This window comes from Acartia tonsa, chromosome 13, assembly GCF_053477335.1.
Source record: "Acartia tonsa isolate MP-2025a chromosome 13, ASM5347733v1, whole genome shotgun sequence".
Classification (NCBI taxonomy): domain Eukaryota; kingdom Metazoa; phylum Arthropoda; class Copepoda; order Calanoida; family Acartiidae; genus Acartia; species Acartia tonsa.
In genome coordinates this window covers 8,803,088-8,820,752 of record NC_137272.1, presented here as the reverse complement: position 1 = coordinate 8,820,752, position 17,665 = coordinate 8,803,088, and the positions used below count along the sequence as shown (strand labels likewise).

The window sequence follows — 17,665 nt, the reverse complement described above, 5'->3', positions numbered from 1 at the left end:
TAATTTTGTGTACCATCATCGGGGATGTATATCAATTAATCATCCATTGTCTTATCCCTTTGGATCCGTGCAAAATAGTGCTCCATATGTAAAATCCAGGGTGGGATGGGACAATGGACTGTAAATCACACTGGTGCCAAAAGTTTTATCTTTTTCGTTTGCTCAAAAACAACTTTGGATACATTAATTGCATTTTGGCTGGTTATGTTCCAAACTAGTGTTTTTCAAACTTTTCAATCAATAGTTTTGATCTGCATGGGGTTATTTATGTGAATAATTGGAATTAATCTTAAAACTTTTATTTTACTATCCTTAGAAAACTGTCTATAATACGATGGTAACTATTATTGTTTACCTGAAACAGATCTGGCCAGCAGCCTGTCCAGAATTGCTGACATGCTTGTATCCTCACTGGTTGAGGTGTCCTAAACATTGTTTTAAAATAAAATTAGGTTTCTTAGAAAAATAGATTAGAGGAATAAGTTAAAAATATAATTTCGAAACATTTCTTTAAAAATTACAGATTCTTTTTTTTTAATCTAGCTCTAGAATAGTGAAAAAAGCCCATATAAAGTAGATCAGCTTAAATCTTTAATTGTTTAAAATCTATGTTTGTTAGGTTTGAAAGCCAGAGTTACCCTTGTTTAGTCTCTTGTCATTTCAATATTTCAAAGATACATTTGTAAAAGAATAAATTTTGCTTTATCTCTGCCACAAATAAGAAAAAAAAAACAGATAAGAGGTAGATAGATTTACAGAAAAATAGGTGCAAACCTGCATATCTTCGTTAGCCATAGTTTTATCTGAGCCACAAGACATAGAAATATCTGATACAGAATCAGAGAAAGCATTTACTGTGGACGCCTCCGTTGCCTAAACAGATGGAATGACATATTTATTATGTAAGTTATGACAAAAATTGAAATTAGATACCGATACAATGCTAATTGTTTTGCCAGTAATGTCGAAAACTAAACCATCTGAATTCATAATTTAACCAATTCGGACCAAATACATCCGAGGTCTTTAGCTTCAGACAAAAAAAAACCTTGTTTTTTTATACCGTGGATAAGTGTTTTTTTTTAAATCTGAGAAAGATAAATTCTTCTTTAAAAATACCCTAAAACCACCACAGGACCAGTATGAACTGTACTGTACATACATTCCCTAAAAAGCACATCGTTGTTGGCTAGTGGTTACCGAGATCTTATGCTTCAAACAGACAGACAGACATGTTACTACTATGTATTCTAGACATACCTTTGAAGACTGTCCCCCAGAAAAATAATCACTCGGCGTTGTCGGAGATTTCAATATTTCTTCCTCTCTGTTCATATCTACAAATATAATTATAAACATGCCTAATTTATATTTTTAGGATTCATTTCTGTTAAAATCATCCCATGGATTCATTACTCAAAAAAAAGGAATTTAAGTATTTACAAATTATCTTGTAAATAGAAAATGTTAGATGGCAATTTCCAGAAAAATTAGGTACTAATCTTCAAGTATAATTTTTCAAGTATGGCTTCGAAACCAATTAATATCAGGTTTTTAGCCATACTAAAAAATAATGTATTTTAGACATTTTTACACGAATATTTAGAAATAAAAAAAAACATAAAATCAATACCAGTTTTGAGGGGCCGAAATATTTTATTTCAATATCCGCGGAAAGCTGTTTATGATATTAAGATAGAGATATAGGTGTACTTAAAGAAAATCTAAATCAGTCTTTAAATTTAAAATATTTTTCAAATCATATTTACAATTATACCTATATCTGTGAACATCTGTGTGTCTGTAATGCCGCCTTGTATCATTGTATTTTCATCTTTAAGAAAGAAAAAAAACATTTATTATACATATGATTCCTAAGGCAACCTAATAAATGTTTAAAGCAAAACATCTCTATTATCAAGTCATAATATAATACTGAATTCCATTATAATTTTACACTATTTTTTTGTTTCTTTGTGTCACTCTATATTTGTAAAAGTTTTTTTTACTGTCTTTTGGGCTTAACGTATATGGTTGTAGTTATTCTTGTTTAAATTTAAGTTTCAATAAATGATGTTTTTTTCCTGGAGACAGGGGCGGAGATTCCATGGGGTTTAATTGTAAAAATATTGGGTAATTCTCTTCTTCTTGATTCAAACATTTCATTATCTAGATAGATAGATAGATAGATAGATAGATAGATAGATAGATAGATAGATAGATAGATAGATAGATAGATAAATAGATATAATAGTGTTCAAATAAGTTGTGAATTATTTAAGTATGTAGTTGTTAGACAGCTAGATAGATAGACATAAAGGAATGTAGTATTTCAAAACATTATAAATAGATAGATAGATAAAACTTACCTTTCTTGGATTTAAATTTGTTGTACTGCTTGATTGCCAAGACCTAAATTTTAAAATATATTTTAATATTTTTTTACATCTTTGATAAATGGATATTACTTCAAAATTTTCAGTGATCTTAAATAATATCTGGATGTTTTTTTAAATAAGACAATTAGACAGCTTTATAAGAGCCAAGTTACTCTATAACTATATTCATCCCGGAATTATGTCTGTCAGTCAGAATTAGTCACATAACATATAAGTGAGATTTTTTCAGCTGATATTAAAGATATAGACCATTTTTTTTTGTAAATTTACTAATCATTTATCTAAATGATTTGATTTAATGTCATTCAACAAATTTAGATTCTAATAATAACATATCAAAGTGTCAATTGATCAAATCTCTTTTCAGGAAAGATTTAGAGAAAAAAAAGAAAGAGGGAGAGAAGAGAGACAGAGAGAGTGGGAGAGAGAGAAATTAAGCAAGAGAGAAAAAGTGAAATAGAAAGAGATAGATAATGGGAGAAAATTAAAAGAGAAAAAAAAGGGAGAGAGAGGCAAAAGGTAAAAATGGAAAAAAGAGTAATAAAGAAAAAAGATATCTATAATACAAAGTAGAATGATGTCTGTACGTCCGTCTGTCTGTCTGTCCGTCTGTACGTCCCTTATAGATCTCGGTAACCAATGAACCGATCGGATTCTATTCTTCAAGGAATATACCTACTGGCCCTGTGCTAGTTTTAGGGTTTTTTTTAGAGGCTAGGGGCGAAGCCGCTAGTATATATATATATATATATATATATATATATATATATATATATATACTGATAGAAAAAGAAAAGGCAGAGAGACGTTAAAATAGAATTTCACACATAAAAATGTGAAAGAATTGATTTATTGTCCATTGTCATATCTTTGTATCACAGGACAGGTAAAATTAAATGCTAAAGACTTTAAAAAAGAAACTTGAAGTTTGTATATTTTTTCTAGAATATTTTCCATCATTCCATGAAAGAACGAAAATGCTAGTAAATACTTTCGGGTGCTTTCCCAAATATGACCGTAGAGCACTGACAACTAACCCCCTTTTTTTTGAATAAATTGAGGTTGTAGTTTTATCTGTATGCCTAACTTCTGTTGGAGAATCTAAGTCTGCGGGGCTAACCAGTGCCCAAAATAAACTAACCTAAACTTACTTAAAGTAAAAAGGCAAACAAACATAAAATTACACTCCCCATCTCTTATTTTCATTTTTTGAAATAATGTTGGAGGAGATTCTTCGCTCAATAAGGCACTTTGCAGGTAAACGCAAACCTTCAAATAAGCAAAAAACAAGGATTACAGCATCTAAAAGTTGCAAATCTCATAGAGATAAATGGGGGGTAATAAAAGACTATATAAGAAGACGCTAAGTTAAAACTACCACATTTCCTTTATAGAAATCTTATGTTTTCATGGACATTACAGACTGACTGACTAAGTGTAATAAATGTAATTTTTTTTTCTGAACATGAAATACAGACTGACGGACCATTGTAGTTTTAGATATAATCAGCTCTATATCTTTAATTTCAGCTGAAAAAAAAACATATTCTTTATAAATATTAGATGTACCAAAGAGCATTACAGACAAGCAGATGGACCAAGTACTTTGCAAATAAATAATTAATCAGTGTTATTTTTATAAAAAAAAATTAGACACTTAACTTTAACAACAGCTTAGAAAAACACATAGCAGAGAAACGGGTAGACAAAGTAAGTTATAGAGTAGCTTTGGTAAGTAGAGACATAAAGTAGAAAAATGACAAATTAAGTTGTATAATAGCTGCAAGATTTAAACGGCCCAAAAACTTTAAATTCTTCCAAATCATTGCGATTTTCTAGTGAAAATTTCTTTTTTCTTAAGTAGCAAAATCATTTTTTTTGCCAATTAATAACATTCTCCCCCCCCCCACCTCTTTAGTTTGATTTTTAAGAGAGATAGGATCCAATAAGCTGCAAAAGATCCTTTCCCTAAACACATTCTGCCATTCACTAACATTTTCACCAATGATTTAAACAAAGGAGTATTTTTTCATAATTTTAAATTTTTTTTCTATAATATTTGAAATTATTAAAGTAATCTCACATAGCTATGAAGTACCCCTAAAAATTGAAAAAAATATTTGTGGGGGGAGGCTTACTGATTTTTAATTTTTACATATAAAGGATTTGACTGTAAAGGTCATAAGCTAGGAGACGTCGCCACATAAAACTTTAGGGTTAAACAGAAACTCCGAATCTTTCTTTTGTTATTATAATAAAAATAGGATCTTTTTTTCTAAATTTGTTGAGGATAGTTCAACCAAGAAAAAAATACCATTGGAAACAACATTTCTTGGTATGTTCTTTCCTAAAACCACCCCCCCCCCCTTCGTTTCGATGTATTTATAGGCTACTAGGGGCTACGCCCCCTAGAGGCCTCTAGGGGCACTTGGGGCGGGGGAGGGATAGACCCTGCCTCCCATTCCCAATGTTGAAAAGAATAAGTTTTTTTTGTAGGGGGTCATTTTTCTAGGGGTGATTAAACTCCCCAAAAATAGTTAAAAACCTTTCCTGGACCTATAAGTAGCTTCACTGTCAAGGAAACCCATATCTGTTCAGAAGCGAATAGCGAAATCCTTCGCTGCAGACAAAAAAATCTTACTACTTTATACAAAAGGATGGATGCAAAAGCAAAACTTTTTCTAAAAAAACTTTGTACTCTTAAATCTACTTTTAACGTTTTTAAAGAACTTAATTGTCTTGTTTTGTAAAAGTTGAACATAAAATAATAATTTGTCAAAATAAACTCTCAACAGGCAGGGATCTTAAGGGATAGGACAATGGATGCTGCTAGCATATTTTTATCCCCAAGTATGATAAACAAAATTACCCATTTGTATTTTTTTAAATGGTTGAAAACTATTAGTTTTGAAACAATTGATCAGAATTCAATAAAAGACCGCCAACAAATAAGAGAAAATGTATATTTAAAATGTTGTGTTTCAATTCAATTTACAGTCCAATATCCCCTCCCTCCCTTCTCAGAATTTAGAAATAGAATACTGTACATCACAGAAGGAGGAAGCTTGAAAAAATTTATGAAATGTAATGTATAGCTATTCTATAATTAAGATATGTCCAACAGATTAACTATTTGATCGGATTTGTAACAACAAATTAGTATTGAATTATATAAAACTAGCAGCTACGCCCCCAGCGTCTAGTGACTTTGTATTCGAAGGGGAACCGATGAAAAGAAAATAGCATAAGAAAATTAAAATAGCCTAAAACCCTCCCAGGAGCTTTATATGTGAAGCTTCACCTATGAGAGCTCAAGCTTCAGACAAAAAAACATTACTACTTTATATAATATCCATAGACACAGTGTTTCGCCCTTTTATAATAGGATAAAAAATGACTAAAAAGTAATGTTTATTTAAAAACACATTCCATTGCAAAAAACGCGATATTCAGTTTGTTTAAATATTCAATTAATTAGGTTTTTTCAAGAATGTCAAGCGTGGGAAAATTTTTAGAATGTGGGAACCATTTAATTTTCATTTAAATGGTACATATGTTTTTCATTTAATTTTCTCGGTATTAAATGATGAGCTAACGCTCGATCATTTAATACCTTGGGATTTAAATATCCATTTATGCTAAATTTTGTTGCTTAAATAACTCATTCCATTGCACATAGGGGCAACAAAGGGCATCAATTCACCACCCCCAAATCAAGTTTTAATCATTCTATGAGTATTATCATACCCAATGTACATCAGATTTCAAAGGAATCGTAAAAATACGCTTTTTAAGTAAGCTTTCTAAAGTCTGAAAGTCAAGATATGCAAAAATTTTCTTACAGAAAAAGGCATATATTTTGTGTTTCACCAACAATTTTAAAAGTATTATAAAATCTCTTAGAATTAACGTAATTAGACAAAATAACTTCAGGTGAGTCATGCACTACATGTATTTTGACAATATAAAAGAAAAAAACACAAATTAAAGATATTAGTCCTAAATAATTTTAGTTGAAGTTAAGATTTTAGTTTATTTTTGTTTGTTTTATAATCAACATTTGAGTAGATAGTAAGAGGAAACATGTTTTCACCGGTTGCCACCGGCTAAAAATACGATATTTGATTACCCAAAGACATATTATAATCGCCTGTACTGGTCTCACTTACCCCCCCGCGCCCCCGTGGGGGTTTTTAGCGCGTTTTCTGAGGCTGGGTGCACAAAAAGTTTGTTAGGAAAATCTTTTAAACGCGCTTTTAAAGTCAATATGTGAGATGTAATACATATAAATAAAAGACGCAAAAACATAGTTATGAGAAATATTTATTTGATCAGACTTTGAATTAAAGTTGATAATGAATATTTTCAAGTTCTATTGACTAAATGATGGAGAGGGGAGGGAGGGGGGGCTAAACCTAAATCTAAACCTCTTTATGTTTGATGTTTTAACATTTAATGTAACTGAATAATCTTTTCTATGGATTATTACAAATATCAGGGATCTAAAGGGATAAGACAAAGGTCAATAAATTGATGTACATCCCCAATGATAATACACAAAATTACCCCTTGTGTAGATTAAAGTTAGTAGTTAAAACGTTTGAACACACAACTGTAAAACTTTGGGGACTAGTTTTATAAACAGCCCAATGTCCCCTCTTTCACTGCGGAAAGGTAAAGATAATATTCAAATAACGAAGTGTTCTTATAATCATTCTAATTTGGAATTAGCAAGTAGTCTATCTGTCTGTCTATTGGTAATGCTTTGTTTTTAAATTATGTAGGTACATGGTCTTCATGTTTAGCGTTAGCAGTTTTATTTAGAAAGGGAGAGGACATTACACTAGTCCCCAAACTTCAAAGTTTTATAATAACGTTTTTATATTCGTTGGCATAACAACTTTAGGAAATTTGATTGATTTTTTATTGGTTGGTTCATTAAGATGAGTATAAAAACTTTTCAACCACTAATTGTCATCTACAGACAATCAATTTTGTATTTATAATCTATTATTTAATGTATCAATATTGGGGATGTACATAGATTAATTGGTTATTGTTTTGTTCCTTAGATCCCTGGGCGTTTATCTATAATAAAAAGAAGCTTGATGTCTGTTTGTCTGTCCGTCCGTCCCTTAAGATCTCGGTAACCACTAAACCGATTAGATTCTACTCTTCAGGGAATATATCTACTGGTCCTGTGGTGGTTTAAAGCTATTTTACAAAAAAAATCCTCTAAATTTTTTCATATTTCTATAATTAGGATCGGTCCGTCCGTACGTCTGTTACAGTTAGCTCTTTTAGTTAATTTAAACAGGCTAGAATTGTCCTATTGATTTCAAACTTTTCATGCCGTTTTCTACAACAGTTAGGTACGACTTAGAAAACACAGCAACCAGAAAGTCTGTACATCCATTTATAACAAGCTAATTTTTTTAATTTTATGACAACAAATAATGGTTTTGAATGTTAAAAATATCCTATTCATCTGATTTTTGAATACTGATTCCTAGTACAATAAGGTATAGTGTTATAAGCGAAGCATCTCTACAAAGGCCTAAAAAAGTCAGTATGTCCTTAAACAGTAACATGTATTTAATCAGTTTTAATTACAATTTTGTATAGACATGCATTAATATTCAGTTCTGACACTTCACAAGTGTTAGTGTTCGTTTGTCCTTCCATTTCAGAGCTTCGCTTCTATGGATATTGTCATCCTTGTTTAATTACCTCTTGGAGCAAAGCCCATAGAGGCTAGGGGCGAAACTGCTAGTATACATATAAACAGTAAACAAGAATCATAATATCATTATAAATATAGATATTAGTCAATAAAAATTTATGTCAATCATGCTCACATTTATAATGGATTTATTATTAAGTGAAACTTGTAGCTTGCTAAAATAAGAATCCCCATCCACCCCTTTACACCATCCTCTCCCCTTCTACTGAAATGAATTAGATGACCCCAAATTTGACATTTTGAATACTTTGATGGATAGAAAGATGGATAGATGGATGGATAGATAGATGGATAGATAGATGGATGAGTAAATGGATAGACAGATGGATAGACAGATGGATAGACGGATAGATAGATGGATGGATGGATAGATAAATGGATAGATAAATGGATAGATAGATGGATGAGTAAATGGATAGAAAGATGGATAGACAGATTGGTAGACAGATGGATAGAGGGATGGATAGATGGATGGATAGATAGATGGATAGATAGATGGATAGATAGATGGATGAGTAAATGGATAGACAGATGGATAGACAGATGGATAGACGGATAGATAGATGGATGGATGGATAGATAAATAGATAGATAAATGGATGGATAGATGAATAGATAGATGGATGGATAGATAGATAGTTGATGAATAGATAGATAAATAGTTGATGGATAGAAAGATGGATCGATAGATGGATAGATAGATAGATAGACAGATGGATAGATGGATAGATAGATAGATGGATAGATAGATGGATAGATAGATGGAGAGATAGATGGATAGATAGATGGATAGATAGATGGATAGATTGATGGATAGATAGATGGATAGATAGATGGATAGATAGATGGATAGATAGATGGATATATATATGTATAGATAGATGTATAGATAGATGAATAGATAGATGAATAAATAGATGGATAGATAGATGGTAAGATAGACGGATAGATAGATGGATAATTAGATGGTTAGATAGATGGATAGATAGATGGATAGATAAATGGATATATAGATGGATAGATAGATGGATAGATAGATAGATGGATAGATAGATAGAGGGATAGATAGATAGATGGATAGATAGATGGATAGATAGATGGATAGATTGATGGATAGATAGATGAATAGATAGATGGATAGATAGATTGATAGATAGATGGATAGATAGATGGATAGATAGACGGATGGATAGATAGATTAATAGATAGATGGGTAGGGTAAGGGGGCGCTATTTTTGGGGAGGGGTTAATCTGGTAATTTTCCATCTACCTTCATTAAATGACCTTTATCTCCATGTTCCTTTCAAATGACAGAAAAAAACATAAAAGCAAATTTGTTCATTGTTAAATTGCCTACAAAAAAGTATAAAATGAAATTTTTGTGGGATGAATTTTAAGGGTACTAAATAATTAAATCCCCTTTTTGATTGATTTGCCCCAATGTGCATTGCAAAAAACGCGATATTGGGTTTGTTAAAATATCCATTTATTTGGCATTTTTCAAGAATGTCAAGCGTGGGAAAATTTTTCGAGTGTGGGAACCATTTAATTTGATTTAAATGGTACATATGATTTTCATTTAAATTCATTTTTTGGACCCGTGAGAAAATTTTTTTAACGTGAGAACCATTTAATTTTCATTGAATTTCATTTTTTGGAAGTGTGGGAAAAAATTGGAGAAAAAATATGTTTTAGTATAAAGAAATGTTCTATCAGTTTCAAACCTTTTTCATTCTATAGATCATACTGACTTTGGAAAAACTGTCAGACCGATTTTTGAAATTCAATCTGTGAAAAAAGATACTCAAGTTTAAATTTTTTGTTTTGAAAATATTATTTTACATGTATTGACGCCATCTTGGATTATGATAATTTTTTTTTGTTAGAAGATTTTTTTTCTAAAATGTTTTTAACCCTTTACAGTCGGGCCCCTAGCCGCACCTTAATCGGTCGGGGGGGGGGGGCGTTCAACGCCCCCCCTTATTATCTCAGTTCCTATTAGAGCTAGAGGGCTAAATTTTTTTTGTGCAAGTCCCCTGTTTGATAATGAATTTCCGATCTTTTATAGGTCTAAGTCAATTTTCGCTTCCTTCACCCTTTTATTTAACAACCTTTGTTTTTAGGTCTTTTTTTACTTAAAAATTTCAAACGGCTGTATTTTTCTTATTTTTGAAGCTAGAAGAAAATTTTTTTTCCAGAAAATGTTTATCTTTATGTAAATTTTACATTAGAAATATCAAAATATAAATTTCAGCGGCCGCAGCTGTACTTGGCAGCTGCCAGCCGCCGCAGTCGGCGGTCGGCGGGAAAACGGCGGCGGATCTTCATGAAATTTTAATACGTTATGTAGACATGTAAGAAAAGCTTAAGTTTAAAATTTGAAGTCTCTAGATCAAAAATTGCGGCCACAGGAGCCTTTTAAAGATTTCTGGAGACCTGGAGGATCAGGACCTGCAGGATCATACCTGGAACCGGAAAGTGACTTGAACACCTGTATTTCATATAAGGATGTACTACTAGAGGATTTTTTAGTAATTTGGTATGATAAAATGCTTTGTTTTAGTCAAAAAAATATTTTTGCTCTTTACCTGGATGACCCTGCCAGGTTTGCTGGCATCCTGTGCCCGCCAGGATAGAGATATTCAAAAAATTCCAACTCTCAGTTATGTGTCATACCCATACTTAAAAAGTCAAGCAGTGTGGGCTCTTTATCTTTCACACACAGAAAATGAGATAGAAAAAACCGGAGGGGGGGGCGTTCAACGCCCCCCCCCCCGACCGTTAAGGGTTAAAAAATTAACTTTTTACAATAAAAAAATCTTTGAACTTAAATTGACCAATAATTCAAAGATTTTTTCTCTTTGATTTGGAAGATTTTTTATGATTTTTATTTTTAATGTCAAATAAAAACACAACAGTGAAAAAAATGAAAATTAAATGAAAAAACGTTTTATGATTTTATTCAAGAAATTATTTGCTAACATCACCTTTTTGTTGCAATAGAATGTTATTTAAGCAAACAAAATTTAGCATAAATGGATATTTAAATCCCAAGGTATTAAATGATCGAGCGTTAATTTTTGTTTAATTTATTCGTAACGCTATAGGGAACAAGTACTTTCCTCGAATGCTACCTAAGAGAGACACTTATTTTTAACAATGGGAATAATTAACTTGGTCTATCGGCCATGCTTCAAAAGACATAAAAGCTTTTTTGAACTCAGGTATTATGTATTTTTTAATCTATCTCTTTATTTTTCATTTTTGTAGCATATAAACATCTGCTGTATATCTGTACATCAAAGATTTAGGTATTTCGCTACTTGGATGTTGTCATCCTTGTTTTCTGGATAATTTACCTTTTATTGTGTGGGCTCATAGACATACCTCCAACAGTAAATACAGGTAAATCTAAATATTAAAATTAAAATTAAAATTAAAATTAAAGATAGTTTTATGTGATAGATGGATAGATATGATTATGAATAGATGTAATAGCAACATAAATAAATTGATAGTTTAAACTCATATGAGTAGATGAATTGATTTATATATAGATTGATTGGTAGTTAGATCTGTATACAAAATTATAGATATTTAAGAAATATATATAGGTATAAATTTAGAGATAGATTGAAACAATTTATTGATTTATTTAAGGATGAATTTTTAATAGATTTGTGTATAGATGTATTTTGATGGATAGATATAAACATATATGCACAGACATATGTTTTTGTTTTTAAGCTTTAAGAAGTTTCTGATTTGATACACACAATATGAAGTCTCACAAAAACAAAATAAGTTTAAAATCAAACGCTGTACTTAAGTCAAACTGTACTTAAATAAAGTTTTAATAATAAGGTAAAAATATGATAAAATAAGAACAAAAGCTTTTTGAATTAACAGAAATGGAGAGATTTCAAGCAAATTACCCACCCTGGCTTAAAATTCTCCTTAATTATTATTGAGCATTAAGCATTAGCGGTTGAATACAAGACAATTTAGAAAACATGATCATCCTGAAGTGATAATCAGTATTTTTTATTAAACATAAGAGTTTTATACTGTTTTTAAAAAGATATTCGTACTGGTTCAGATTATTTTACAATCATCTCTCCCGCCCTCATTTAGATGCTAGGGGCGAAGCCACCAGTAAATATTCTTTCGCCTAGGATAAATTTCTTTAATTGGGCCTTTATAGGTTATACTTAACCCTTCAGGGCCTATACCTGCATTGCTACATAGCACAATATCAAATATAACCTAACTTAACCTGAAACAGAAATAAAGAACACAAACGCCATAATAACTACCCCTCTTCCTATATTTTAACTGAATTACAAAATAATTTTTATGTGCTTAAAAGATAAACTTTGTCTTTGAGAAAAACTGCTCAATAATTTGTTCAGGTGAAAGACACTTCCCTGTACCTTAAAATCAGTGGTTTGCACAGCGGTTTGCCAGGGGGGGGGGGAGTTTAAAACCATTAGGGGATGAATTGCCTTCCAATTATCAATTTTCAGGTGGGTGTCTGTCTACACCTCCCTACCGCACGCCACTGACCGAAATGTCAATGGCCCAAAATTGATTTTGAAATTAATCCCATGTATCAAAACTGCTGACGTCACGTAAACGCATTTCCTACTTTACACAGACAGGGATTACATTTTTTAAAAAGTTATAATTTTTATTCAAAGTACACCGCTTACTATGTTTATTGCTACTCCTCCCTGCTTAGTCCAAAAAGCACTACGGAAATTTTTTCCCCTAATTCTCCAAGAACAATTAAATCCCTCAGAAGCACATAAATTAAATTTGAGAAATGAGATGTGGACATTATTATCAGGTACTTAAGCTGATATTTCATAGGAATTAAATCAATTTTTGTTTTAAGAATTCTAAAATCTGTCAACAAACAAGAAATCTATTGCCCTGTTGTTCAAGGACTCGCGAACGTATAGACAATTCCTAAGTAAAGAGTAGCTGCGCTTCTAAACTTAATATGAATTCTTTTAGACTGTAACAAACTTTAAACTAGAATTTAAAATGTTTAAAGCAAAATTATTTATTTTGGGACAAGAATTTTGATATCATGTTTAAAGGATAATTCATTTAGAAAGATTTAGACCGCCTTGCCTAATTGGGAGAGAAATTACATACAAACAAGGATGACAACATCCATAAGTAGCGAAGCACAAAAAATAAAATCATGGATGGGAATATGTACAAGTAGATTTGAAGTGTATTTATTAATTGATTTATTGGAGAAAATAAACACGAAACCCTGTTTTATTTTGTAATGATGACGGTCAAAGTAAATTACATAAAAGATGCTCATAACAATAGGAAAAATTATTTTGATACTGATATCCCAAAAAAGTTTTAAAATTGGACCAAAAACACCAAAGATATGGGGGAAAATGTAAAAAATATATAAAATAGCCAAAAACCTGCAAAAAGGAAGTTTGACCGTCATGGTTGTTTTCTTTAAACAACAGGAAATTTTATTTTGATATGTAAAACTGAAAAAAGATATGGAGAAAAATGTGAAAAATACAAAAATAGCCTAAAACCTGCTGAAAGGCAGTCTGACGTTCATAGTTGTTTTCTTTAAAGGACGGGAAATTTAATTTTGATATCTATAACTAAAAAATTTTTGAAAATCGGACCATAAACAGCAAAGATATGGAGAAAAATGTGAAAAATACAAAAATAGCCTAAAACCTGCTTAAAGACAGTCTAACCGTCATAGTTGTTTTCTTGAAACGACTGGAAATTTAATTTATATATCTATAACTGAAAAAAAATTTGAAAATCGCACCATAAACACTGAAGATATGGAGAAAAATGTGAAAAATACAAAAATAGCCTAAAACCTGCAAAAAAGCGGTCCTACCGCCATCGATGTTTTATACTTAATTGTGCTCCTTAATGATGGGAATGTTGTCAAAAAATTTCAGCATTCTATCTTTTATAGGAGCTGAGTAAATCCCATTTCCCCCATAGCGTTACGGACTGACGGACGGACGGACAAAGTGAATTATAGAGTAGCTTCGCTACTAAAAATGAGGGAGGGAGAATTGAAAAAGAGAAAAATTTTATTTTTAAAATAAAGGTGTTTTAAAATTTCAGCTTTAAAAAAAGAAAAAGCTAAAAAAATCAATTGTTCGCTATACTTATTAATTTACACCCTTTTCGAAGCTGTTTGAAATTATAAGCTAATCATAAAGACAAGGACACCATACATTAAGATATAGAGAAAAGTATTGGGGAAAAGAGAGAGTGGCACGTCGCTACTAAAAATTATATTTTTGTCCATTGTAAAGTAGCTACTTAAAACAAATTTTTCTAACATTTTTGCTATTATAAAAATCTAATTTTTTGTGAAAACTCTAAAAGCACAGACTCGCATGAAATAAAATGTCTGGGTCAAAACGTAATTTTTGTTTTGTAGCGCAGCTACATTTTAATCACATAGTGGTCTCTCGGGTGCCTACGTCTGTAACTTAACCCTTACAGATCGGGCCCCAATTCCCACCTTAATAGATCGGGGGGGGGGGGGGGGGTCATATTGACCCCCCCCCTCTATCTCGGCTCCTGTTACAGTTAGAGACATAAATTTTTTTTCTGGTGGTTCATGTGTATTTTTAGAGAAAATTACTTTTTCTAGTCATAGCGGTCAGACCGCTCCTTAGCCGCTTTTTAGCGGCCAGCCGCTAAATAATAAAACAGCTGTAGAGCGGCCAATTTTGCAGCTAGGATGACCAAATTTTAGGACGAACTTTTATTTTTCATAACAAAAAATTTACTTTTTCTGATCATCGCCGAAAAACGGCAAATAACGGAAACCGCCATTTTCGGCGGTTGCGGCGGTAAAACGGCGGTTGGCGGCGCCAATTATTATTTTTATCTGTTTTTTGTTGCTCAAGGATTTACCAAAAAAAAAATATATGTCTCTAGCTGTAATAGAAGCCACGATATTCATGATATATGTCTGTAGTAAAAGCCGGACAAAAATCGGTCATAAAGTCGGTCAGGGAGCGGTCAAACGGTCATAACAAAATTTTCTCAGAAGGTCATTGATATCTAAGTATTCACAACAACAAAAAATTTAGGTTTCTACCTTATACACAGAAGTAATAATATAGAAATTAAGATTTATTTAGAATTTTTTCTAAATTTGGTGCCACCTAACCGACTTTGACCGGACGCCACGGCCGACACAGACCAGATATCCTTATAAGATCAACTCTTGACGACGTATAATTACTAAACTTAAAAAGTCATGAAGTCACAACTCTCTATCTTACCTACAAAAAAAATGACATTGAAAAAACTGAGGGGGGGGGGGGTCAATATGACCCCCCCCCCCGATCTGTAAGGGTTAAATTATTTTAGCTTATACTCATTGCCGATGACATTTATTAAAATATGTTTGCTGCGTTACTTATGACTATAATTATTCTTGTTAAAACAAAATTATAAATCTTAAAGATTATATTTCGAACCCTTTTAAAAATGAATTAAATTTAAGAAAATTTTTGGAACTTTGAGATATGGCTTTAATATTTTTAAGTAAACAAAGATAATTTTGTTAAAACGAAGAGCAGCAACAACACGTACTTTATTAAAATAATATTATTAAATATTATATGACTAAGTTATAAAAAATATTTTGTAATTTTTACTTGTTTTTATCTTTTGACTAGCGGATACTCCCCTAGGGACCTCCAGGGGCACTTGATATGGGGAGGGGGGACCCCACTGAAGGACCCAGTAAACCATTTCAATTTTCAAAGAAAACGTTTTCTTGGTGCGACTTTTCTTTAGAGGGTGGTGGTACCCTACCAAAAAAATAATTAAAAACCTAGTTATAAGTAGCTTCAATGTGAATGAGAACCATGTCTGTTTAGCGGTTAGCGAGATCCTTCGCTAAAGACAAAAAATATTACTACTTTAAAATACGAACTTTTACTTTGTTAGAAGGATAAAAAAAAATGATGTTTGTATTTGTTTATCTGTCTTTGTTTGTGTGAGTGCAGAAAAATAGAATAATCGTACTGAGGTTACCATACAATAATTGTGATGAAGCTTCGCAAAAAAAACATACCTGGAGTATTTTGATCTACAGCTGTGAGGACATTAGTTCGATTCTCTTCTTGCAATGAAGTTCCATTGCTTCCTCGTCGCTGATTTGTCGGCGTACTGTTATTAGCACGTCTCTGATTGGTTGGCGTATTGTTATTAGCACGTCTGTGATTGGTTGGAGTACTGTTGTGAGCTCGTCTCTGACTGGTTGGTATTGATTCATGTTGATAATTTTCATCTCCCTTTAATTTAAGTATTTACCATTAATATGATATTTTTACCAATAGTTTGGATAGCCTGAGTAAAGTAAGATCTCAAAGACGGCTGTACGGGTTTTAAGTTTATTTGACAAAATCAGATATAAAAAAAGAACATATGGTATGAAATCTTTCTAAAAAACTAAACAATTTATTTTCCTTACTGTTAAGCGTGTGTAAATACATACCTGGTCAATTAAAGAGAAGCTGCAACTGCTGGGCCGCCGTGACTGCTCCTGTGAGCCGCTAATACATAAAGAACTTCTTCGACCAATGGTCCTAGAAAGAAATACTTTGATTTTTAAAATTTAAAAATAATAATGAGGTTCAACTCGAAATAAGTGATAATAGTAAAAAGGTTAGCTTGGACTTTTGTCCAAAGCATGGATAAGACTTACAGAAAAAGGTTGTGCAATCAAATGATTGGTTGTCTGTTGGACTATTAACAGCGTTTGGTCAGGTAAAGTTAGGTTATATTGGGTTAGCCCAACAGGGTTAAGGCACGATAGATATAAGCCATGCAGGCTCTAGACATAGTGAATAAATTATCACACACTTTATTTCCTTTTTTTCCGTAAAAAATCAGGGAGGAGGGGGGTGCCCAGTCCACCCATCCTTTAGTTTGTAAGCACCGTGAAAACTATCTATCGCGTTACACTTTACTCTCACCTGAGACCAGAATATCTACCGCCACTGTCACACAATGAGTATCGTCGCTGGCACGATTTTAATCGTTGCCTGAAAAAATACATTTTAAATTTTTAGAGGATTTTCTTTCTAAACGTTCGAAGATTTTCCCAACAAATATACTAGATGCATTAGACAAAAGTTTGTTTACTACTATTTTGGAACTGATTAATCAAAATTCATTAAAAGTAATCAAAGTTTTTGATCTAACGAATAAGATAAAGTTTTAATAAAACTTTGAGTAAAAGTGTAATTTACAATCCAAGGTCTCACTCTCTGTAGAATATCATGGTATTTTGGTAAAATAAAGAAATAATTTAACGTAGGTTTGACTTTAGAAGAGTGTTTAACAACAATTAGCTTTTCAATATATCTTTAACAGCTTTGAAATTCGTAAAAGAATTATTGTAATTTTCTTAACTTGAACAAACTTATTTCTAAAGTGTATTTTAAATTGTACAAAAATATGCACAAAATTAATTTTTGAG

At 31.7% G+C, this 17,665-nt stretch overlaps 2 protein-coding genes across 3 annotated transcripts in view; both read right to left on the bottom strand.

The window, feature by feature from the left end:
* Window positions 1–1,830, bottom strand: part of LOC145304525 (uncharacterized) — a 50,891-nt gene extending 49,061 nt beyond the window's left edge. For both annotated transcript variants that reach the window (XM_080146421.1, XM_080146422.1), the window contains exons 1-4: window positions 1,778–1,830; window positions 1,261–1,337; window positions 775–873; window positions 356–425 (exon numbers count right to left, since the gene is read on the bottom strand). In XM_080146421.1, coding sequence (XP_080002547.1) covers window positions 356–425; window positions 775–873; window positions 1,261–1,337; window positions 1,778–1,823 — 292 coding nt within the window. In that variant the 5' untranslated portion in view covers window positions 1,824–1,830. The remainder of the gene's footprint in view (window positions 1–355; window positions 426–774; window positions 874–1,260; window positions 1,338–1,777) is intronic.
* A 210-nt stretch (window positions 1,831–2,040) lies between these two features.
* The window catches only part of LOC145304452 (uncharacterized), a 32,570-nt gene continuing 16,945 nt past the window's right edge, over window positions 2,041–17,665 (bottom strand). The window contains exons 3-8 of the mRNA XM_080146330.1: window positions 17,160–17,228; window positions 16,679–16,769; window positions 16,256–16,475; window positions 11,502–11,553; window positions 2,370–2,412; window positions 2,041–2,169 (exon numbers count right to left, since the gene is read on the bottom strand). Of these exons, the coding sequence (XP_080002456.1) occupies window positions 2,041–2,169; window positions 2,370–2,412; window positions 11,502–11,553; window positions 16,256–16,475; window positions 16,679–16,769; window positions 17,160–17,228 (604 nt within the window). The remainder of the gene's footprint in view (window positions 2,170–2,369; window positions 2,413–11,501; window positions 11,554–16,255; window positions 16,476–16,678; window positions 16,770–17,159; window positions 17,229–17,665) is intronic.